Raw genomic sequence first — 25,159 nt, forward strand, 5'->3', positions numbered from 1 at the left:
GCTGGTGGGTCTGGTGGAGAAGGTCGGTGGGGACCCACATTGTGGAACTTCTTCTGGAAGCCCGCAATCCCGATCCTGGTGACCTTCTCGCTGCACCTGGCACCTGGGAGCTGTGCAGAACCAGTTTCTGCGGGGCTCTGACTCCCCTGGAAGACCTCTGGGGGTGGAGTCCAAGCTCAGGAGGCAGCCCCGCCCCAATCTGGAGCTGGGGGGAGACTGGAAGGAGGGCACCCCGTGGCCAAAGGGGACCTCAGGGAAGCTCAGTTCTCTGAAAGCCTCTTCTCTGAAACTCAGTTTGCCAAGACCAGTTCTGCAAAAGGCCAGTGTGCTGGTATTTCCCAATCTACCAAAGAAAAAAAAAATTGTAAAAACACTTTATGAGGATTACAGACCTTCATACTGGATGAGATGGCTTAAGACTTTTGGAATAATTCTCTGGAGATTTCCTCACCCAGGTTAAAGCTTTCGCTACATTCCGTTGCCTGGCGCAGTACATTGCGTTACTCCGCTCACCAAAACCTCGCCCCACCACCCGACAGACACGAATGTTGGCTGTTTTCTGTTCTTGTGTTTGTTTTGGGTGCATCGGGTCTGTGATTTGGGGGAAGGAGAACGGGGCGTTTCAAGGTCGAGGGGCCTCTAATAGCAAGGATCTTCTGGATTATAAATCACAAACAGATTTCCAATGTTGGGGACTCCTGGGGGGCTCAGCGGTGGAGCGTCTGCCTTTGGCTCAGGTTGTGACCCCGGGGTCCCGGGATCGAGTCCTGCATGGGCTCCCCACAGGGAGCCTGCTTCCCCCTCTGCCTGTGTCTCTGTCTCTCTCTCTCTGTGTCTCTTATAAATAAGTAAATACAATTTAAAAAAAAAGATTTTCAATGTTGGCTGTTGCTTTCATACTTTTTTTTTTTTTTAATTCCCAGATGTATGAACTGGCTCAGCAGGATGGGTATTTTGTGTGTGTTCTAGGACGTATTTGGTGAAGGCTCGGTGTCTGAAATAGGAAATCACCCACAAAACTGACATTTAGCAGAACGGAACTGATAAGTCAACGGGCACCGGCAGGGGAGGAACAGCCTCCGTCAAAACAAAACTAATCCGAACTGAAGCAAAATTTTCCCAAAATCCTTCAAGATATTAATCAGGACATGGATTTGAGATGAATTATTCTGCGTCCGGTCAAAACAGATCTTTCGACTTCCCTACACTCGGTAATACAATCTCATCATTGAATTGCCCCTGGATTTTTAAAAAAAATTCTAATTTCTATCGATTCCGGATGGGCCTTTCTTTCAAGGTCCCTGAGTCTGCAGTAGATGTGATGACCGGGCGGGCTCCATCCCCCACGAGGCATCGCCTCTACCGCCCAGATGTGGCTTCCGCGGTGCCCACAGGATGGGGGGGGAGGTCTCCGCAACGTCCACTCAGCAGGAAAAGGAGAGACCCGGAGGGACAGAGGGGGAGCCTGCCCCCCTTCTGCACTGTGCTCTATGCGCAAGCTCTAAAATTCGACAGTCCTGGGTGCTCCAGGGAAACAGGGCCCGTGGGACATAGAGACACCCAAGAGGGGATTTATTATGGGAACTGGGTCCCAGAAGTATGACGGCCCAGAGGTGCTGCGACCCGCAGCGTCATTCAGCCCGAGTCTTTAGGCCTGAGAATCGGGGGGGCTGAGGGTAGAAATCCCATCCACGTCCCCAGGCCCAAGGAACAGCAGGGCGGGAGGCCCAGGTCAGGAGAGGATGGACGTCCCGGCTCAAGAGCAGGGAGCCGATTCGCCCTTCCTCCACCTTTTTGTTCCATCCGGGCCCTGGATGCACTGGATGGCGCCCCTGCCTCCGGGGAGGCCACCTGCTGTACACGGTGCCCCGAATCGGCCCCCTGCACACACACCCAGAAACAAGGTTTCACCAGCCGTCTGCGCGCCCCTCGGTCCAGCCAGGTTGACACCAAAAATGAACCGTCTCAAGTTCAATGGCTCTTAGAGTAGAAAGAGGGAGGTCCCAGGGCATGTGAGTCACAGGACAGAGATTGCAGGGGTCGGGCCTCTGTGCCAGTTTGCAGGATTTCAGATCAGTGCTTTTCCTGGGGCACCGTCCCCTCTGCCACCCCGGGGACAGGACCTGTATGGCCAGGTGCTCAGGACAAATCTAGATAAGACATCTCGGCCTGTGTTCCCTGTAGACTGGTCAGGTTTTGAGTTTGAGGGTGTGCAGTACGGCTGCCGCGGCCCTCCTTCTCTGGGTCTGCTCGGCACCCCACCCCACCCCCACTGAGGGAGCAGGGCCAGCCCCAGCGGGAGCGCCCCTGCTCCTCCCGCCCTTCTCTCTGGGAAAGCACCCAGACGCCCACCCTGCACTCTCCCCCTTGCCCATCTACAGTTGTTTCCTCTCTTAGGGTGCCCTCCCCCTTCCCAACAGCAGGTGGTCCTCGCGCCCAGGGACCCGGCCCCTGCTTCTCGCCCCAGCTGTGCTGATCCAGCCTGCACCTGCGCTCTGCTGAGACCAGCCATGGGTGGGTCCTCCAACGTTCTGACCCCCCAGATGGTCTAGGGGTCTTTCGATGTTCTGACTCTCCCCAGATGGTCTAGGGGTCCCCCGACGTTCTGCCCCCCCAGATGGTCTAGGGGCCCCCTGATGAGCTGACCCCCCCAAATGGTCTAGGGGTCCCCTGACGAGCTGACCCCCCCAGATGATCTAGGGGTCCCCGGCATTCTGACCCCCCCAGATGGTCTAGGGTTTCCTCGATGAGCTGACCCTCCCAGATGGTCTAGGGGCCCCCCAATGTTCTGACACCCCAGTTGGTCTGGGGGCCCAGGCTTGACCATCTGTTTTATGCTTCCAAGTGCTTGTGTGGCCATGATTGAGAAGCCAAGAGTAAGAAGTACTGCTCCAGCCTATCTCTGGAAACCATGACGCTATGCCCCCCCCCGCAACTCTTCCTTTGCCCCACTGGGCAGACGGGCACAGCATGTGGAGAGGAATCCGGGGGAGTAGGCACTCGTCTTTACAGGTCTCCACTGGTTGCACAAGTCAAGTGTGAGTCACTGTGTTTGGGAACAGATGGTGCTCTGCTTGGTGACCCGCCAGCCCCAATACCCGCTCAGGGACGCTTGGTGCCTGGAACGCCACCAGTTCAGCTCTCTGCCTCCTTTCTGCCTGGTTGACCTTTGACTCAGCTGGAAGTCCGTCTTGGGGCAGGGATGTGGGGGCCCCGGCGGAGCCCCGTGGCCGCGTGGTGGAGGTGGCAGTGGTGGCAGTGACCTCCAGCCATCCGTTGATCCATTCTGCAGAGTTCTCTTGAGCCACCCACCTTACCACGGGTCTGTGAGGACACGGAGGGAAATGTCACACCTCTGCCCGTGGAGGGTGACGAGGTGTGGTTGTGAACACACGGGCGAAGACGGTGGGTGGCAGGTGCCTCGTGATGGATTCTGGCGTCGGGAGCACACACACGGAGGGCAGAGACCTGGGGAGGAGCAAGGGGCCTTCATGCTCTTGGCAGAGGAACCATGAGACTAAAGGTGTGGCAGTGGGGACGCCCCGAGCCTTCTTGGGGCGTCCCATGGCCTGGGAGACGGGGGAGACGCTGGCGCCCTGGGACGGAGGGCCTCCCAGTGGAGCCACCCCCAGCGCGTGACCTTGGACAAGTCAGCTCCCCTCTGCCGGTTTCCTTGGCAGGTGGGGGCAATAACACGCCTCCGTCGATGTGGCCGAGAGGCCTCGGTGAGTCCTACGGAGGACGTGCTGGCAGTAGTGACCGAGTAGGGACCGAGTAGCTGGCTCTGGATTCGCACGCAGCGCGATCCGTGCAACGGAGCCTCGGGGAGGAGTTTGATGGGAGGGGACACACGGTCACACCTGCTCTTGGCAGGTTATCGTCAGCGGCAGGCGGTGAAGCAGAGCGGGGGCTCGGGGACACCCCGAACCTGAGCCGATGAGGAAGAGGTGCGGCAGACGGGTCCGGGGCGGCCAAGCAAGGGCAGGGCAGGGGTGGCGCTGACTGTGTCCACTGGGGCCTCGGGGACCCCCGGGGTGGGAGGTGGTGGTGGCAGGGAGGGGACTCCGCGCTCGGCCACACCAGGGAGGTGCCGCCCCGGCCGCCCCGCCTCGGGAGCTGCCTCTGTCCTCGCCGTGGCTGGAGGACCGGCACCGTGGGGCACGTGTGGCCTCTCGTCCCACCAAGTGGTGACAACACGTTAGTTCTCAGAATCCTGGGGCCACAGGGAGCCCGAGAGCCTCAGACTCTGGTAGAAGAGGGCAGAGTGCCTGGCCTGGAAAAGTCCCCAGTCCCCAGGTCCCAGGAATGGAGAGGGGAGCTCAGATCCCCCTTTGGCCAGGGCCCTGGCGGTGGGGTGAGGCCAAGGTGTAGAAGTGACCCCAGGGCAGCGAGAGAGGGAGAGGGAGAGGGCATGAGCAGAGGGAGCAGAAGGAGAGGGAGAAGCAGACTCCCCGCTGCGCAGTGAGCCCCTCATGGGCCTCGATCCCAGGACCGAGACCATGGCCTGAGCCGAAGGCAGACGCTCACCCACTGAGCCCCCAGGGCCCCCCCCCCCCCGCAGATTTCCACGAGGTGCCAATGGTGAGGAGAGCCCGTTGGAGCAGCTCCCCTCCCCTTCCCCCTCCCTCCTCTCGCCCTTCCCCCCCTCCCCTCCCCTCACCCTTTCCCTTCCCTCTCCTCCCCTCCCCCTTCCCCTCCTCTGCCCTGGAAGACTGTCCTGCGCACTGCTGGTTTCCCCTGCGCGGATTCCATCCTGGAGGCCACGTGCATCCGCGAAGGCCACCCTTCTTGGCAACGGGCACCCCCTTCTGAAGGCAGGGGTGCAGGCCCTTGTTGGGCAAGCAGCAGGGCAGACAGACGGACACAGTGCCTGCTGGATGCCCGGGGACATCCCCCTGCTTCCTGGGGCTAAAATCGGGGCCAGGAGGGGGGCAGGACTGGGCTCCCCCAAGCGGGGCTCCCCCAGGCTCCACGGTTGCAGGGAGCCGGTGGGCGGAGCATCCAGGAAGATGTGGTGACCACACGTCCACCCCGCCCCACTTCAGCGGTTCCCTAACTCCCTAAGACGGGTCTAAACACCCTTGTTTTATTGGAAGCAATGAGATGAACTGCATGTCGGGGTCCTGCCCGCCCCCAGAGACCTAACATTCCCCCCAGTTCCCCTCTGGGAAGCACATCCTGCAACACTGGGGGTGGGGGGGGCAAGTGAACCGGCCCAGGCTGGATGAGCTCTGGTGTCGGGGCACCCAGTGTGCCGTGCTTTGTCACTGGGTCCTGGGGGGTGCACACGGGTTGGGGAGGTGAACGGTCAGCTGCTCGCAGGGAATGGAGGAAGGGGTGCACAGTCCCCCCCTTCTGCAGCTGCGCAGGCTTTGGGGGTCTCCAAGTCCCTGATCTGCACTGAGTAGGAAGACCAGAGGAGCGCTGCTTAGCAGTGTCGGTGCTGAATTGTGCTAAAAACACCATTTGGGAATAAAGGCTCCTGGGTAGCAAAGGGTTTGGGTGGCTGTGAGCAGATTGGAAGGCGCCGCGGGCTCCCCAGGCCACAGGGGCGGGGGTGGCGAGGACCCCGGGGGGAAGGGTGGGGAGGTGGCCCCCCAGAGGGTCCCAGCTGGAGCCCAGCTCCCCCTACTGCTTTCCCGCCAGGCAGGGCGCATCTTGGGGTCGGGCTCCCCGGTTTCGGGAAGGCCTGTAACAGCGGATCAGCATCCCCTCCTCCCAGGGGGGTCAGCCTCTGCCCCCCAGGCCGGGGCGGGTCGGGGAGGAGGGTGCAGTGGTGCTTGGCCTGCGCACCCCGCTCTGTAACTGGGACTCAGGTGCCCTTGGGCTGCAGCGAGGCCGAGGACTGGAGCCGTGGTCCCTGAGGGCAGAGAGGGCCACAGCCGCCACCGCCACTGGGAGAGGAAGCCTGAGGTGCGCAGGGCAGCTGCCGGGGGCCCCAAGACCACGCTGTCCTGCACCTCCCTGTTCTCTCTCCTTCCTCCTGTGCCAGAGGCTCAGGCCGCCTTCCCTGGTGGCCTTGGACAGCTCAGCTCTTGAGTTCTGGAAGGAACAGGCGACACATCTGGGGAGCCTTGACGCCAGGGGTGGGGGGCAGGGGCGGGGCAGGCAGTGATGCTGACCTTGGCACTGACCTCGAGTTAGATCTTGGGAGCCTGCCTTCGCCCTGACTTTTCTATTTGCAGATCTGGGGGCAGCGATGCTTCTCTCTCTCTGCAGATGTTTTTAAATCTTATTTATTCATATGACACAGAAAGAGCGAGTGAGAGAGCGAGAGGGCATGAGCAGAGGGAGCGGAAGGAGGGGGAGAAGCAGACTCCCCGCTGTGCAGTGAGCCCCTCATGGGCCTCGATCCCAGAACCCTGAGATCGTGGCCTGAGCCGAGGGCAGATGCTCACCCACTGAGCCCCCAGGCCCCCCCCCACTGCAGATTTCCACGAGGTGCCGTGGGTGCGGAGACCCCGTTGGAGCAGCTCACACGCGGTGCCACGGTGAGAGGCCACTCGGGCTCTGGGGTCCCTGCCCCGGATGGTCGGAGCCCACAGGCCAGGGGAGGGGACCCAGGCCTGCCCCCCCCCCCCCGGGGACTCGGCCCTTGCAGCTCTGGGTGGAGCCTGAACCCACCGCAGGGGCTGCTCCGCTTCCCTCTCTGGGTTTTCCATGAGGCACAAGGGGATTTCCTATCAGGAACCACTGGGGTATCTCTCAGGGCCAGTGGGACAAGTGCTGGAAACACAGCCCCTTATCTCTCCCCTGACCGTGCCGGGCCCTTGTTCCATGGGCTGGCAAAAAAAGGAAAAAAAAAAAAAAAGAAAGAAAGAAAAAAAAGGGTCTTTCGAGGCGTGCCCATTCACAGCCCAGGATTGTGCTCCTGCGTGTGTTGTGATCCTCACGGGGGGTTACAGCGACCACGGGGGGATCCTGGGGGTGGAGGGGGAGAAACAAAAATAAATAGTTCCACTGGTCGCTCTGGAAGGGACCCCAAACGTCTCTGAACTCACTTGGGGCCTCTGCACCCCCCCTCCCAGGATGACAAACACAACGAGAGAGAGCAGACCCCCCCTTGCGAATCGAGGCAGGACCCTGATTGTTGTCGTTTCCTCCTATTTATGGCGAGGGAAGCTGGTTTTCCACTTAATCGGGGCCTGAAGCGGTCTCTTAAAATAAATACGGGAGGTGTAGACGGAAACGTATGCAGCACAGAAGAGCGCACCCGAGCCTCGGGGGAGTGACCCGGTGTGAGGCGTCGAGGGGGCTCGCGGGCAGCAAGGGGGGCTTGACCCCGGTACCCCCGGGCCTGTGCGAGGCCCCACGCTCGTTGGCGGGCAGCCGTTTGAGCCCGGAGTCGTGCACGGGTTTGCGGAGCGCCGGGGTTCGGGCGGCGGCGTTTATCCCGCAGGTCCGGGTCCCTAAGCTGAGCGCCCCGGCGCGATCCCGGGTAATCGCCAGTGTCACCCCGCAGAGGCGCCGCCTGCGGCCACCAGGCTGTAGCACGGAGCTGTGGTCGCCACCCTGAGCTCGTCCAGGCCGCTGACCGTCGACCGGCGGCGAGTGTCTGAAGTCCTCATTGGTTATCTCCGGCTGCCTGGACGTGTACAGCGCGTGTGTCCCCATTGGAGTCCCTTTGGGAGGAGGCCCAGCCGCCCGGGGTGACCTGCGGGGTCTCGGAGGCGTGTGCCGCACGCCCTCCACGTGGGTTAGGACAGGCCATTCCAACCCCGCCCCTGGCGGTCAGTGACGCCTCCCCGGCCACCTCCTTGGGACGCGGTGGCCGACAGAGGGGAAGCTTGGTCACGTTATGAGAATAAGTTCACTAAGCAGGAGCAACGGCCTTGAGGCGTGTGGGGCAGACACAGGATTGCGGTTGGGGTGAACCCACAATCGTGGGCTCCTGGGCGCCACTACCGCGTCCCTGACGTCTCCCCGAGCACAGGCCTCGAGGCGCCCTCCAGGGTGACCTGCTTGCACGCGGGAGGCCCTGCAGAATCGAGGGCTCCGTGGCGTGACTCGGTCTCCCCAGGCTTGGCTGCCGCGCAGTGAGGGTCTCCGGGTGCTCCAGCCTGGCTGGCGGCAGGCGGGGCTCAGGGCGGCCCGGGTGATGCCCCCCGGGTGATGCCCTGCGGCCCCTTGCAGGGAGCTGCCCTCCAGTCCCGGGGAGCCGGTGGGCTGGGGCTGGAGAGGGACCTGAGCGTGGCCTCCTCCTCGGGGAGCCCCCCGACCGGCGGCTCCCTGAGCCCCGAGCCTGAGTCCACAGGCACTGGCTTCACAGCACGGGGCGGGTGCTGGAGGACCCCTCCTGGGCTGCCTCGGGACCCCTCCCCCCGACTTGCCCTGGGATGCTGGCCTTGGGCGCGGTGCCCCCCCGACTCCGTGCCAGTCTGGGGGCCTGTGGTCCCGCTGCCACCAAGTGTGCTGCCCAGCCCGCCCCCATCGGCCCCAGGACGCTCAGGTTCAGGTCTGCACGGCTTCCCGGGGGGTCAGGCGGAGCCCCAGCGCCTCGGACAGACTTCGAGGAGACCTTCAGGCGCAGCGAGTGTCCAGGGGCAAATAAGGCCGGGCCAGGTTTCCAGCGCCTGGATGGCCGTCCTTGCCTGAGCCTGGGGCCGCTGCTCTGGGCACCCATGGGCATGTCCCCACCTGGCCAAGCCCAGGAGTCGGGCGCTGCTGGGCCCACGGCTCCGCAGCCATAGCCCCCCCTTCTGGGACCCTGCACCCGCCTCCGGGGCCTGTTTGTTCCCCACTCGGGGCAGATCGCTGCCGTTGGAGCCCCTTGACCCCGGGTGGGGTGTGGGCCGGGTGCGCAGGACCCTCTGGGCCCAGGTTGGGGTGGCGGGCGGCGGAGCCCAGGAGACAGCCGTTCCCGGTGGCGGTGTGACCGAAGTGGGGTGTTCAGGGGCTGACGGGGCTTGTGCGGCTGCTACACAGCTGGGGATGGCGTCCAGGTGCGGGGGCAGGTGGGGGCCTCTGGAGCTGCTCGGGGGCGACGGTCCCTAGTGCGACTGACAGAGTGGGGCAGTTAAGGCCAGCACGCTCGGGGACGCGGACTCGGGGACGCAGGGCAGCAGGCCCCGGGGCGTGGGCCACAGCCACGCCTGCTCAGTGTTCGCATGACCTGTGCCTCGTCTGGGCCCGGGGGTGAGCCCGGTCGCTCCTCCTGGGAGGTGCTCCTCGCTGCTTCCATCGGGCGTGTCCCGGGCCCAGGGTGCCCGCCGTGAGCCCCCGCAGCCGGCGACCCCACGGCTCTCCCCGCAGCGGCCACAACCCCGCTGAGCCTCGGGGACTTGAGATACTCGCCTGCTGCTGCGGGATGACAACCTGGTGGCTCGAGACAGAACCAGCAGGGGGTAGCTCACCTTTCGGGGAGCAGCTAGCTGCTGGGCGAGAGGCCGCACCTCTCATGAGTTTGGCCGTCGGGGCAGCTCGGTTCCACGTCCCAGGGCGCCCCCGGCGCCCCCCAAAAGCCGGACCTCCCCAGGGCCTCTCCGCCGCCTGAGCAGCCCGACTGTCCTCCAGAGTCTGCCACCCGAGGCACAGCAAGCAGCAGTCGCACGCCGTCACATCCGTGTCACTCTGTGGGTCGTGGGGACCAGCGATGCGTTGTGGGAGGGACCGGGAACAGTGTGAGCTGCAGGCGGTGGGGCTGGCCTGCGGCCACCGGGAGGGCCGGCCACGTCGGAGGCCATCGGAGAGGCCGCGAGTCGTCCCTGTGCCACCGACTCCTGCTCCCACGGGGCCGGGATAACGTATCCGTCCGGTTCCTTCAGCAAACCCACGCGAGTGCGTTCCCTGCATCGGGGGAAGTGGGGGAAGTGGCCGTTACTGGGGACACCCAGAGCCTGGACGCGACGGCGATGCTCGGCGGGAAGGTGTCCCATGTCACAGAGCTGAGCGGGCGGGATGGAGAGGGCTGCTGGGCTCAGGTGAGGGCCGGCGGGCCCCAAGGGCGCGGAGGAGGTCTCGGGGAGGACGGAGGAGCGGCGCCCAGATGCGGAGACGTGGGGCAGGTGCAGAGCCGGGCGGCCTGGGTCGGGGCGCGGCCTTGCCCCGCGAGGATGTCTCTTCTCCCACACGCTCTGGTTTCAGAACCTCCCAGAACCAATGGAAAGTTCCGCATCATTCCAGCGCGATCTGTTAGACCGATGCCAGGTTGTGCTTGTCTGTTCCTGCAACAAAGAAGCTCGTTGGAAAGTTCTGGGACTTTCAGCCTGGAGGAGCTGGCTGTGGGTCACGACAGCACAGAAGGACTTTTCAGTGATGGAAAACACTGCTTCACGCCTCTTGCCTGCAGGCGGACGTGCTTTCGGGGTTTTGGCCCCCCAGTTGCTCCACAGGGCGCGGGGTGTGCGGCTGCCCGCCCGGGCGGCTGTCCTTTGCGGTGGAGAAGTGCGCTGCCCGTGGGGGAGCAGGTGGCCGGCGGTCTGGGGGACACTGGTGACCACAGGCCCGCCAGTTCCACAGCACAGCACCCCGTTTCCGGCAACCCCTCCCTCCGTACAGTGCACTGGACCCTTGATGTATGAATAGGAACCCGCGAGCTCTCTGTCCCCACGGGAGGCCTGTGTGGGTTGCCATGGGGTGGGCTTGCACCCCGTGGGGCGGGACGGGGTGCTGGGCAGGCTGTGGGCTACAGCTCCACCTGATGCTCTGTGCCCCTGCCCGCCTGCGCCCGCACGCCGCGGGCACCGCAGCCCCCGGGTTTCTGGGACAGTCGGGCGGGGCGCGGGCTGAGCTCACACCTGGAGAGCGCCCAACACCGGAGAGCGGAGACCGGGCAGGCGGCGCAGGCGGGGCGGTGAGGTCACGCGAGGGGCTCCCTTCCAGGAGGGGGGCGGCCTGGGCCAACCTCTCATGTCCTGCCCTGACAGTAGCGGTTGGAAGCGCTGGGAGCAGCGTGTGCGGGAAGGGGACACCCCGCCGGCCGCCACGAGCTCGAGCTCGTCCTCAACCCTCCGGGGTGGGCGCCAGGTGCGGCCTCGGCCAGGCGGCGGCAGTGAGGGCAGGCCCTGCTCCCTCGGACCACGGGGGCCCACGGGGACAGACTGGGACAGACGGGGGCAGTGGGGCTCCGGGGCACCGAGGACAGCGCACAGCCCCAACCGCAGATGCAAGCCGGGGAGGACGGCCGAGTCCAGGGCGCCCCTCCACACCCAGCTGGGGTGCTGCTGCTGACGGCACCTCCTCCTCCTCCTCCTCCTGCTCCTCCTCCTCCTCTGAGGGGAGGACTGGCCCAGCCGTCTTCCCATCCCAGGTCCTGGCCGGCAGGCGCCGAACCTGAGGTCCTGGCCCGGCCGTGCACACAGCTCACTTTTCTCACTTTACACCCGAAGTCTTAGAATATCCACAGTAGTGTTCCAGTTTTGGTCTCTGCAGATCTGACCTGAAAGATGCATATTCCTAAGTGCACATTTTTTTTTCTGGGCCTGGGTAATTTTTTTGTTCTTTTCTCAAAAATAAGACGTTTGAAGTGCAGCTTTCCCTTACCCTCTGCTTCCAAACACCCACAGCCGCCCCTACCATCAGCAACCCCTCCCCCCCCCCCCCCCCCCCCCCCCCCCCCCCCCCCCCCCCGACTGGGACAGCGGTGAACCTACACCGTCACATTACCCAAAGTCCGTAACTGACATTAGAGCTCATGCTCGGTGTTGTGCACTCTCTGGGTTTGGGCGAATGCACAATGCCATGTATCCACCCTTATGGTATCACACACACTGCCCTAGAAGTAAAAACCCCATCGCCCTATCCCCTGCCAACCACTGATCCCCACGGTCTCTTCCGTTTGGCCTTTTCCAGAACGTAGTAAAGTTGGGATCCTACAGCGCAGAGCCCTTTCAGATTGGCTTCTTCCCCTTGCTAATACGCGTCTAAGATTCCTCTCTGTCTTGTCTTCGGGGCTTGATGGCTACTTGCGTTTTTAGTGCCGAGTGTCTTATTTAGGTCTAAATGCACCATGGTTTACTTCCCCGTCACCAAGCAGAGCACCACGGTTGTTCTGGAGCTTTGGCTTTTGCGGATAAAGCTGCCATGAGCATCCATGTGCAAGTTCCTGTGTGGACAGAACTTTTCAGCTCCGTGGGTAAAACCAGAGCAGGACTGCTTGACCGCGGGGCGGGGTTTGTCCTTTGCAGTTTGGGAAGAGACTGCCCAACGCTTCGTTTGCGTTCCCAGCGGGAACGAATGAGCGTCCCTGCTGCTCTACATTTCGGCCGGGCCTGGAGTCAGGGCCTGGGGTAGGACTCACCGTCCCAACAGGCTGGAGTGGAACCCCCTTGTTAGAACATGAACTTCTCTAAGGCCGTATGATGTGGAGTCTCTCTTCCTGTGCTTGTCACCTGCGTATCTTCTTCGCTGAAGTGTCTGTTTGGGTCTTTTGTCCATTTTTTTAACTAGTTTGTTCATTTTCTTATTGTCAAGTTTTAAGGTTTTTTTTTTTGGTTGTTTTTGGCAGATTTTGGCTAGTATAATCCTTTATCAGATGTGTCTTTTACAAATACTCTCTCCTAGAGTCTGTAGAGTCTTATTTCCCTGACACAAGTTTTTTTTATATTTTCCTGATTTTTAAAAATTGAGAATCTATGGCATGTTTCCCTAAACAAAGTCCTGGTCAGACTACATTTGAGCAAATCTTAACTTGGGGTCCATAGATAGGTTTGGGGAATATCCCTGAACCCCACTAACCTGTGTGGATGTGTATGTACATATATACATTTTCTGGGAGAGAGCCCATACCTTGTATCGGGAGTCTCAAGGTACTCCTATCGACTGGCCCTGAGGAACTTCTATCTGAGGCATCCTCAGGCTTGCGGTTGGTTCTGGAGTTGTTCAAATACGCAGGCAAGAATCAAAACTCCTTCGGATCGTGGAGATTATGGAGTCCTCTGGATTGAGGGAGATTTTTTTCGATAGGACACTCCCCTCAGGGGAATTAGGTTCAGTGGACAAGGAAATACCATTCTTTCGTAGGTGTTCTTGAATGCTGGTTAAGAAAAGCTCAAGGTTGAGCTGTCATGTCCTCTGAATCCGGTGGACTTCTGAATGAACAACGAACACCAGTTTCATCTCTGGGGACAGGCAGGAATTTTATCTGATGGGCATCATGAAGACAAACTGTAAGACCTCCTCTCTGCATCTCAGTTACCAGGCCTGAAAGGTGGAAGGAAGCCTTCCCTGGGCATTCAACCGGACATTTGCTGTGGTTTGCAAAATTAATCTAGTAATATTATAGTTCTCTATATATTAAATAACCAAGTACTGGGCTGGATCTGCTTGTGGAGAGAAGCTAGCACAAAAGTAACTGCTCACCTGAGTCAGTTGATGAAACACCAGTCCCCACCACAGACTCAAGGGTGACTGAATGACAATGGCTTCCCGTTCTCTAGAGTTAATCTGGGCGGGTGCCTTAGTTTCCCGCCCCACCTCGTGTGCACACATCCTGAGTTTAAAAAAGATCTCCCTAGGCAGAGACTAACTTTGCTCAAAATACATAAATGCACTCACTGAAAGAAGTTAGAAAAATCAGACTTCAGACAGACCCTGAAGAGTGTGAGGCAGATGGACAAGTTAGCAATATGCCTATACTTACGTGTATCATTTACATAATGGCTATTGGCTGGGTCACTGATTATGAAGTGCTGACCCAAGGAGTTCACTTATCAGAATTACTAGGAGGGAGTGTTTACAAATACAGATGATCAACCCTCACTCTTGCCACCCCTTCTCCGCAAGATCCTGATTCAGGGAAATGGGTATTTATATGGGGAGGAGCTAAGGGGTGGGCCCACTTCCTTTTTTTTTTTTTTAAAGCACCCCTGGTGATTCTGATGCCTGAACTGGTTTGAGAGCCACTAGCTAGATTATCAGATGCTCTCAAATACACAGATGCAATTTCTGAAATGTTCATTCCATGTAATTATTCAGTTTCTGGGCCTATTTTCTCTCTTGAGTGAACCAAAGAAGATACAGTTTTTGATGAAAAATCATTCCATTAACAGCATTTGAACTTGTTTCTGTACCTTCAGAAGCTGAACAGGGTAATTCTGGAAGGAATATTCTATATAACATCTTGTTTTCTGACTTTTCAGATCACAACTATTCATGTAACCTACACTTTGACTTTGCATTTCCAAACCTGGAAACCTGAGATACTGACATGAAAATCTGAAATTAATCAGCATGTTTTGCTATTAGCTTTACTACTATAATCAGAAAGCAGCCAGATGTTCAGCTGACTTCAATCGAATAGCTATTTTTGATTATATCGTATTCTAATATTCTAAAAAGACTCACAAAGCTTGACCTTATAATTCAGTCTTTCTCTTACTCATCAATGAATTAAGGGTTTAGTTATTTATGATTTTTAAAAACCTTTGTGAAGCTTGTCATTAACCTCCTCTGCTGTACCAGCATGTCATGGCACATGTCGCTCAACATCCACCAGCCAATAAACCTTTAAGGGTGATTATGTGTGTGCTTTTTTTTTTAATTGTATAATTCATTTATACAGAGAAATCATTTGGATTATCTATTTACAATCTTTTTCAATTTTCATTTCCACTGGCCAGAAACAGTTCACGTAATAGTCAACATTTACTTGAGCTGATTACCAATATAGATCTGCCATGACACAGGGCTTTGGCCTTCCCTCCTTAGAGACAATGGCCTCATTGAACAGAAACATTTTACAGTGAAAGATTCATCAGTTATTTTTCCCTCTTATGAATAAATCCAGCAAAACTGATCTAAATGGTCAAATTTTCAACACATTTGTTTCCTTTCAAACCCATAAACCAAGACAAAGAAAAATTCACTTCCCCCAAGCCTTCTACGACTTACGACATACCCTCAAGTTTAGCTTTTACGATATCGTTTCAACGTCCTGGCACAACCAGACGTTTTTACCTTAAGACAAAACTACTCTCTTAGGCTCTCTTTTTTATTTGTTTGTTTTGAACTTATTACCAGTCAACTGCTTTCCCTCTTGCTTCTCAGACAACACTAAAACTTTCAAGAAAAACCTTACGGCATTTTTCTTCCCATAGTCCAGGATACACGGGGTCATTTCATGTGTGTTCTCCATTCTGACATGCTATGCTTTAAAGATTGCAATTTTCTTAATTGGCTCAAAAACAATATGGCTTGGTTTCACTTGGTCAAGTTAATCTGATTTTTTAAAAAAAGATATATATATGTATATATATGTATATATATATATATATACACACACACACACATACATACACATTTTAATCAAAAAAGAAAAATACTTTAGAGACACACCAATTTGAAAAGGAAAATGCATCAAAGTAAAAAAAAATAAAAGCAAATACTAAAAACTACAAATTAAAAAAAAATTAAATACTTGGCAGGTTAAATGGATGAAAAATGAGGAATGTGCAATGAAAAACAAATACAAAGCATTCCAGTTGACAAAATGGAAAACTTAGTAAGTTTTACGGTTTGTTCTCCAAAGACTTTAAGTTTCACTGTAAGTTCTGAAATATCACAAACATATATTGTGTGAAGATTTCAGGTTGCTGATGCTACAAACTCAAACTCTGTATGCAGAGTTTACCAGAGAAACACTGGTGAAATCCCAGTATTTGTAAAACTTTAAGTTTTGGCAAATATTGTAAATATCACAATTAGAAAGTCTTGATGAATGCAGAAGAGAAAATCCATTTCATAAATATTTCATTTGATTAATAAAAGGCTTGCATGTTCTAAATAATCTGAGAAAAATATCTTTAAAAAAAAAGGCTACAGTTTAACAGTAATCTGCATGTATCTTTAGCTGCCTTAAAAAAAAAAAAAAAAAGGAACAACCACCCAAACCAACCAAAAACACAGAAAATGTTAAGACTGGTATTAAGTAGCCCTGCAATGCTCCCATGCTTACATTACAAGAAAAAACAAACTGTACACATTTATAAATAAACAGTCTCTCCACCAGTTCATACACAGAACTTCCTTTATACCAAAGTCTCTTTCCGTTTGCCACTGAACTGGGCTTTGTCCCTTGCTTTTCGGAAGCCAGACTGTGTTTGGTGAACTTTCACACTCTTCACGTCCTCTGCTGTGTGCACTGGGGACACACATTCTGAAGTGTCTCCGTCAACCTGGACCTGAGTCATGCTGGACGCCGTGGAGGCCCTTCTCCGGGCCCGGATGCTCCCGGCAGAGGGGTCGTTCTCCCCACACTCCTCGTCGAGCTCTGGGAGACCCTGCAGGTCAGCTGGGCAGACAGCCTGCTGGAAAGGAGCGATGGCCGAACGGATGCAGTTGAACCACTGCTGTTTGTGGAACACATCGTTGGCCTGCAGAGTGTGGGACTGGCCTGGGGAGGGGTCTTGGAAGCGAATTCTAAAGATATTTTTAGCTAGAAGAATAAAGAAATGTAAAAAAAGAGACTTAAAAAAGTTTCTGGTAAATAAAGTCAGCATGCAATCTTAGGATGGGGGGTGTTCATATCGCAGGTACATCCATTAGGCAGACAGCCTAGGAAAAGCCCATCCCTGACTCCTTAGATACACCTGCTGGGTCAGGGCAGCAAAGCACCTGCCAACTCAGTGAGTGCAACAGGTACAGGACAATGGAATCCTTCTCATTTACAATTTTTTTTGTATAAGGACAACTAAATTCACTTAGGTTTTGAATTTATGTGTATTTAAACTACTTTAAAGCTTGTTTTCTTACCTTTATCTGAGTTGCTGAAAGCCCCTCGAAAGGACCCTCCCATTCTCACATCTCCATCCTGCAGGTCTTCCAAGACCAGCTCTTGGACAGGGATTGGCTGCCGATAAACCTGGTAAGAGTGACGCTCATTTCGTGTAACAGGCCGAGTCAAAACCAAGATGTCTTGAAACAGGAATATGTAAAGTTTCTGGAAAAACAAGAAATAAATATGTCTTAAATGTGAAACTCTGTAATTTTAAGTGACTGAAATCCACCATTAAAATGACTTGATTCGACAGTAACTTCCTCAGATTTATTTACTAACATCCTCCTTACAAATGATCTCATAAAGACTTTGATTTCAAAGCTACCCATGTTCTACTTGGAGAGCTTTTCTAATCTCAGACTATATAAAATTTATTTTTATCAGCGGGTAACATTAGATTAAGCAGCAGCTGAGTAAACGCTATGCACCACAAAACACCTACCAGTAGTAACATGTCTGGAGACACCAGTATCAGATACCAGTTTTCTAACAAAACAAGGATTAACAAATGCAAGCTGGTAAAAATGTTAATGGTTTGATTTTGTCCCACACAAATGTAAGCCTTTATAGAACAATTAGGCTTCATAATAGAAATCAGAGGTGTCAGGTTTCAACTTTTTCCGAAAAGATCTCAACTTCTAAACTGGGCTTCTAGGGAGTAGGGAAATGGGGGAAATAGGTGATGCAGATGATGGAGTGCACTTGTGGTGAGCTCTGGGTGATGTACAGAATTGGTGAATCACTACATTATACACCTGAAACTAATATTATACTGTATGTTAACTAACTGGAATTAAAATAAAACTTCCAAAAAAATGGCCTTTTTTCTGAAAAGCACATAATAAAACAAAATACCATTACATGGGGTCCCTGGGTGGCATAGTTGGTTAAGCGTCTGACTCCTGGTTTTGTCTCAGGTCATGATCTCAGGGTCCTGAGATCAAGCCCCACATCGGGCTCCATGTTGGGCATGGAACCTGCTTGAGATTCTCTCTCTCTCTCTGCCTCTGCACCTCCCTTGAACAGGTGCATTCTGTCTCTTTCTCAAATAAATAGATAAATCTTAAAAAAAAAAAAAAAATCCATGCTTACATTTATTTAGTTCTAGCAAATACTTTTATAATAAACATTCATTTTTAAAGATTTTACTTATTTATTCATGAAAGACAGAGAGAGAGAGAGAGAGAGAGGCAGAGGGAGAAGCAGGCTCCATGCCAGGAGCCCTATGAGGGACTCCATCTCGGGATCACACCCTGAGCCGAAGGCAGACACTCAACCACTGAGCCACCCAGGTGCCTGTATAATTAATATTTAAAAAATAAGTTTGCTTTCATTCAAACTGTTGTAGAAATTTGTTTAGTAGTGCTACAAGTTACTTCTATCACTATAAACTCTTTGAAAAAAAAATTGAAAGACATGTTTTTTAAATTAGGAAACTATTAATTTATTTTGAAAGGAACCCCTAGCCAAAAAAGTTGATTTATGCTTCAAAACTAAAATATAGGGCAGCCCAGGTGGCTCAGTGGTTTACTGCCGCCTTCAGCCCTGGACCTGATTCTGAAGACCTGGGATTGAGTCCCACAGGGGCTCCCTGCATGGAGCCTATTTCTCCCTCTGCCTGTGCTTCTGTCTGTCTCTCTCTCTGCCTCTGCCTGTGTCTCTGCCTCTCTCTCTGTGTCTCTCATGAATTGGTGATAATAAATAAAATCTTTGAAAAAAAAAAAAAAACTAAACTAAAATATACAAACTGTTCTCCAACCAAGACCTTTGAGTCATTCTGTCACAACAGAAACCAAAGTTTGCTTCATCAAAGCTAATAATGTAAAGTAAAAACTAGTAATTTTCTCACTGTGATGATTTTATTTTAAAACTTGCTTCATAACTTATGCAGAAAAAATTAAACAAGGGGGAAAGGTGAAAGTAATAGCTCATTTCATATTGGTGAGAAAAAATATACACTCACATGTCCATTTTTATTCTTCAGCTCCCCATGGCAGAGCAGTACTTTGCTTGCTTCAATTCTAGGATCCTTCTGCTTTTCGTCTAGATACTCCAGTTTGTCAATGTAATATTGGCATTCTGATTCACCTTTCTTCAAGTTGATATCAGAGAGAACTCCTTGTATTATCAGTATCTAAAAGTTATCAAGAAATCAATGAAGCATTTTCAGCATATTAGCTTTATGGTTTCCTTACAGGGCTAAAACATTATATTAAAGTGATAGGATTTTAAAGCTTGAAAGGACTCTCTCTAGAAATCAGATAATTCAGTCAGTCTCTTCAATTTACAGATGAAAAGACAGCCACAGCCAAATTGGGTGACTTGCCCAAAGCCACACAGCTAGCTGGTGGAAGAGGTCAGATATTACAATCTAGTCTTCTGATTAAAATATAAATATAACACGCATTACGTCTCTTTACTGCTTAGTACACAAGTGTACTGGGTAATGAACAGAGCATTTTGCTATGTTGCAATACGCATAAGATTTGAGAGTACCACTGTGTATATTTCTAAGGCAAGCTAATATATAAACTTGAAAAATCTAAGAATCATTTACTAGACTTACAGCTTCCTCCAAAGGCTGAACATCAGGGTGGTCTTTTGGAGTGTGTCTAAGAATTTCTTTCAACAGTAGAGGGTATTTGACCAGGCGACTTCGAGGAATATCTAGAAAGCTCCAAAGATCTAGTTTTCGACTGAAGGGAGATTCAAGACATCGTTGGAGGAAGTCCTGGACGCGTGGATCCTGTTTCTTTTGATCAAGAAGAGCTTTGGCTGCCAGCTGGTTACTACAGTAGCCTTTGTAGGCATTCAAGCCTGGCAACTAAAGAATACGAAGAGAAAACACAGTAGGATACATGTTTTTGTGAAAACAAAAACAAAACTTGCAGCTAATTCTTGAAAATTTTAATAAGCTGCAAAAGTTTCCCTGCAGATGATGATGGGGGTAAGGTAGTATCTGAGCCAACATCAGAATGTCCTTTTGTAATTTTGACTACATCTAACCCAAGACCCATGGCTTCTACTTTCTCCCAGCCTCAGTTTAGATGGTAGTCTTCTATATTTCCAGGGCACCTGAGTGTTTCTCTACCACAGTCATCACCAACCTTAAGATCGCATATGTACTTGACTACCCACCCTTTCTCACTGGATTATAAATGTAGACACCTTCCACTACTGAACCCCCAGTGAGCCCTCCTGGAACAGCACCTAGCATCTAGGAGGGACCGAAATGTTAACTGAAGGAACAAAACAGGCAATGTGGGAATTCTGTCCCAAGAGAAAGAGATTTTTAAAACAAATACAACTGTATCATTCGTGAAGTATTTTCTTAAGTAAACACTGTAACTTCTTACAGCTATATAATTTTGTTCTGTCTTAATGCCTTGTTTCTCTGTTTTTAGAATTCATTTACTAGATCTGCTATTCACCACAAATGACAAGTATGGCATAGACTGAAAAAGGAGCTGGTGTAAGGAGCTCACTACATACCCAGTTCACAAGAATGTGACCAATTTGTTCCACTGTTCCACCAGGTTTGGTTGCTTCTCCTATTCTTGCCAACAAATCTGAAATGTAAAAAGGCAGAAATACCAATAACAAATTTATCTTAAAAAGTAATTCAGCACTAAATTAGAAGTTTAGATTCAAAAGAACTTGTGTTGGAGTGTCTGGGTGGCTCAGTTGGTTGAGCATCTGACTCTTGATTTCAACTCCAGTCATGATCTCAGGGCTGTGAGATCAAGCCCCACCTCGAGCTCTGTGCTGGGCATGGAGCCTGCTTGAAATTGTCTCTCTCTCTTTCTCTCTCTCTCTCCCTTCCTTCTACCCCACCTTGCTTGCTCTAAAAAACAAACAAAAAATACCCTCCCCCACAAATTAAAAAAAAAAAAACTTTGTGTTAATGCTGTTCAGACACTAATAGAAATTAAATATCATATATCTCACCTTCATGGAGAGGTATATAAGCGTCCAAATCACCAAATATATGGGTGAGTTCCTCTTCTGACATTATAGACAACTTTAACATAGGGTCATGGTAGGCCTGTCAGAGGGGGAAAAATATGTCACCCAAAGAGATCAAGCAAATAAAACATGATGAGACACCTTCCTTGAACGCAAACATGACTAACTATATAAAAGCTAGTGTGGATTCTATATGTTACACATAAAAGAAACCAAACTATATGTTAATACTCAAAGTCTCTTATTGATACTCATATTTGAAGAGATTTTCAAGTCATATAAAAAGTTTAAAATTTGTGAAATATAATTTTTTAAAACTAGAGCAAGTGATAAGAAGTTATTTACTGACCTTTCTTGCAAGCTTGAGATCCTCAATTAAATCCTGTTCACCTCGGGACATTTCATATATTGCCTAAAAAAAGGAAAAAAAAAAATCCAGCAAACATTACAGGTCATTCCTTCCTTTGAGAAAGGAAAATTATATACAATTGATATTTGTCATTAATTATTTAGCTGATGTTTTGCAGAGTGCTTTTTAAAATGATACAGTCTGAAAACTCTAACTCAGAATGGAATCTCAAGAGGTTGCCATATGTTTTATAACTTTGGTCCATCAGAGTTAACTTTGATGACTACCACCCATCACAAAATGTTCCTGCTCAGCATGTGTTATGAATTACCACTCAGATAGAAAACTGCAAGCTGATTTTGCTTAGGTATTAGTTTGCTATTCTTAAGACACAACATGTTTAAAAAATAGGGACTTTTTTTTTTAGTGTAAGACAAAAAATATGGCCTTGCTACTGAATGCCAGCTTACCTCCTGACGTTTAATTTCTTTGGTAGTTAAAGACTCTTTCATACTGACATCTAACATCTCTGACCACAGTACACTGCTTCTCCTTTTGGCAGGTGTTGGGACTGTTGATCTGCTCGATGACTTCTGGGCAGAAGCTGGAGATCTGCTGTCACCACGAAGGGTAAATGACTTAAAAAAAAAAAAAAAAGAAAAAAAGGTGAGCAAGAGAGATTTAAAGGATACAATAATTATTTCTTTTTCTTAAAAAAACAAAGACAAAAACATAGTTCTGAGAATTTCTCAGCATCTCAGCACATAAAACAATCATTTATCCAAGTTTCAATCTAAAATTTATCAGCCAAAATTACATTTTTGGGGATTAAAAACTATTTAAGACTCCTCTTTGAATTTTTTTTTTTAATTTTTTAATTTATTTATGATAGTCATACAGAGAGAAAGAGAGAGAGAGAGGCAGAGACACAGGTAGAGGGAGAAGCAGGCTCCATGCACCGGGAGCCCGACGTGGGATTCGATCACGGGTCTCCAGGATCGCGCCCTGGGCCAAAGGCAGACGCCAAACCGCTGCACCACCCAGGGATCCCAAGACTCCTCTTTGATAGAAGATGTAACTTGATACTGTTCTGGTAAAAATATTCCTTGCCAGCCTGGTAAAAATATTCCTTGCCAGCATGTTAAAAAAACTTTGCGTTTAAATATAATAGTGCAAAACTGTTTGTACAACTCAAAGGAAAATACGTATTTTAGGCTTCTGTAAGAGGTTTCCTTACTACACTACTCACCCAGTCCCATCCCTTGCTTACCTGAATTGTTTGACCAAAGCGTCGGACTGCTCCATTTCTTACAGGAGAGATCAAATTTGCCAAGGATGTGACCCGAGCAAGAGGTCGAACTCTTTTATTGCTTGGCTCCTGTAAAAACAAAAACAGGTTACACTAAATGTGTGTTTAGGTGTAATGGTTTCAAACAAGTTTGGACAAAGTTGAACAGTCTCAAAAACCATATTTGTAAATTATAAAATAGAGAAAAACATGAAATTCTGAAAATGAATGTTGTCCTTTGCTATTAAAATACTAAGAACACTAATGATGGTAAATTATTAAAAAAGTTAATGGTTTGAAAAAGGCCAGCTGAATATCACTTTGAGAACAGAACAAATATTACCAGTACATGGAAGAAAAACTAAAATGAAAACACAGACCTTAGATTCCAGAATCCTACAGAACTTTTTAGTTTAATACACTTTAAAAAAGTATCTTATTATGAAAAATTTCAAACATACACAAAAGCAAAAAATAGTAGCATGATGGATCCCATGTACTTGTAACACAGCTTCAGTAAGTTTCTGGTGTGAGCATTTGTTTCATCTATTTCAAAGCAAATCCCAGACATCGTATATCATTTCATTCTTAAGCACTTCAGTTAGAGAATAGCTTTTAAATGAATGTATCTGCCACTGGAATGGCTGTCAATTCTGAAGGCAGAGCATCCCTGTGACGGGAGGTATTCAAATAGAGGCAGGACAGTGGTCAGGAGAGCACCAGGACTCTGCGATCAGACTGACTGGGCCCAGATCCTGGTTCCAGCACTTGTTGGGGAGTATCCCGGGCCTCAGTTTTCTCATCTGAAGAATGGAGTTAATAGTAGACCTTCTCTTATAAAGTTGTTACGAAGATTAAATAAGATATGTGTAAGTGGCTTAAACAATGCCTGGAACATGTTACGTTTCTGCTATTACTAACATTCTTAGAAATATTTCCACTTGCTACATAAACACTGGGATTTGTAATTAGATTCTCTCTCAAACATTTAATTTATTAACTTAAAGGAAGAAACACATATAAGTTGAAAAGAAATCGTTATTCTATACGTATTGTTTCAAAAATAATAGTTCAGCAAACATATTACTTAATCATTCAAGGATCTCAAAACTTACAAATTACATTATTCTAATTTTACTGCTAGGAAAATGGAGACCTAGCATTAGGTGACTCATATAGTCAGAGAAATAACATCAGGTCATACAAAAAGTCTGTCTTTTACATATCTAAGAAGCATATTTAATTGTATTTGGTGCTTTTGATAATTGTGGTATACTTAAAAAATAATTTTGATGATAATTCAGAAGGATATATAATAAAAAATTAACTTAATAAAAATAAATTAATTTTTAAATAAAGATAACATGTAAAAATTAAAATTACCATTTAAAAATGACAGATGAAACATTTTTTTCTAAGAACTCTTTGAGATGACTGAAGTCATATAAAAAAGGGGTGAGAAAATGGAGTAAAAACAGTCCCCTTAGAATAAACTAGCAGAAAGAGTTAAAATCCTCTGGGAAGAACCTTCAATGACGCAAGGCCTATCACAGCTCCTGAAGGTACACACTCGTATCAGAAGGGAGTGTGACCTATCACGTAAGGAGGCTGGGCAGGTAACAGCTCAGGTCTCTGAAGGCCTAACGAAGAAGAGTTGCAGACTAACTCTCTCCCACCAACATGATTGACCCCGAAGTAAAACTGACTATAAAACCACTAACGTGCAAATGTTAAATGAACTAAAAAAGAAACCTTCAAGATACATAGTAAAGTGACACACTGTGTGGCTAAGGACATGTGCGGATGCCTTTACAACATACATCTGTGCAAGACTGAAGTGACACGTGCACGGGCAGAAGGTCCAGCATAAGGCATTCCTTTCTATTTAGTAAAGACAGGACAAAGAGTCTTCTGTTTGAACAGAGATATAATTACCTCCTCACAAAGGAAGATATGCCAATGTTAACCAGAAACAAAGCAGTTGTCAGAAAGTTCTGTTCCACTTTTTGGAAACAGAAGTTAATTCCTCTTTCCTGCTTAAAACATAACAAATTTGACTTCCTAGTAACTCACAGAATAAGTCATTTCAACTTAAAATGTCTTTGGAAATAAGCTTTCGGCAGTGAATTTGAAAAGTTAGTTTCGATGGAAAAGATTTTTGATATCCATTTTATTATATTAAGTCAAGTTAATGATAAAAAAATTCTTATCTTTAGAGGATTAGTTACTGTTCAACCACTCATTTCCTGGTAACTCAAAATTATGTGGTACTTCAAGTTAAAACTACAGAATTTAGATTTAGATGATTAAATGTTAAATATATCTAAAGCATCTTTCTGAACTTAGTATGGATCTTGTGTATACAGTCTGTTCAGGGCGGTGGGATATTTACGTTGAGCAGTATTTGGATTTGGTGGTTAAGTACATTCTACAGCCCTTTAGAAAGCCATGTATCTCTTATCTTCACAAAGGATATGGCGGTCTTCTGAGTTTATCTAATCTAAAATGTCTTGATTAAGAGCTCCAGGCTAGCTCAGTCACTAGAACATGAGACTCTGTGACTGTCCTGGTAAGTGCAAGTACTAAATCAGGAAATGGGTGTGTGTGTGTGTGTGGGGGGAGACACCTCTGTACTCTTCACATGTTTTTGGAGATCCAGAAGTAAAGGCCTTACTGCCTTACTAAAAGGACATCTGTGATGAATGTTTAGGAGACACACACCAACTTTCAGCATATATACTTCAAGAGTATGAAAAATTTTAATAACTCAAGTGTGGGTGAAATGTAAAGCTGTAACACTGAATATGGTTCACTTCTACACATACAGTATTTGAGAAAAAAA

At 50.1% G+C, this 25,159-nt stretch overlaps 1 protein-coding gene and 1 long non-coding RNA gene across 3 annotated transcripts in view; one reads left to right on the plus strand and one right to left on the minus strand.

Moving 5' to 3' along the window:
* Nucleotides 1-6,182: 6,182 nt before the first annotated feature.
* On the plus strand, nt 6,183-15,231 carry LOC125753637 (uncharacterized). Its single transcript, XR_007405905.1, has 2 exons — nt 6,183-6,491; nt 12,961-15,231. It is a non-coding gene; the product is annotated as an uncharacterized LOC125753637 (long non-coding RNA).
* Nucleotides 14,456-25,159, minus strand: part of NET1 (neuroepithelial cell transforming 1) — a 62,380-nt gene continuing 51,676 nt past the window's right edge. For both annotated transcript variants that reach the window (XM_025445180.3, XM_025445179.3), the window contains 9 exons: nt 22,300-22,407; nt 21,500-21,667; nt 21,030-21,092; nt 20,663-20,759; nt 20,207-20,283; nt 19,281-19,538; nt 18,678-18,848; nt 16,690-16,876; nt 14,456-16,372 (listed from right to left, as the gene is read on the minus strand). In XM_025445180.3, coding sequence (XP_025300965.1) covers nt 15,966-16,372; nt 16,690-16,876; nt 18,678-18,848; nt 19,281-19,538; nt 20,207-20,283; nt 20,663-20,759; nt 21,030-21,092; nt 21,500-21,667; nt 22,300-22,407 — 1,536 coding nt within the window. In that variant the 3' untranslated portion in view covers nt 14,456-15,965. The remainder of the gene's footprint in view (nt 16,373-16,689; nt 16,877-18,677; nt 18,849-19,280; nt 19,539-20,206; nt 20,284-20,662; nt 20,760-21,029; nt 21,093-21,499; nt 21,668-22,299; nt 22,408-25,159) is intronic.

Source organism: Canis lupus, chromosome 2 (genome assembly GCF_003254725.2).
Source record: "Canis lupus dingo isolate Sandy chromosome 2, ASM325472v2, whole genome shotgun sequence".
Lineage (NCBI taxonomy): Eukaryota > Metazoa > Chordata > Mammalia > Carnivora > Canidae > Canis > Canis lupus.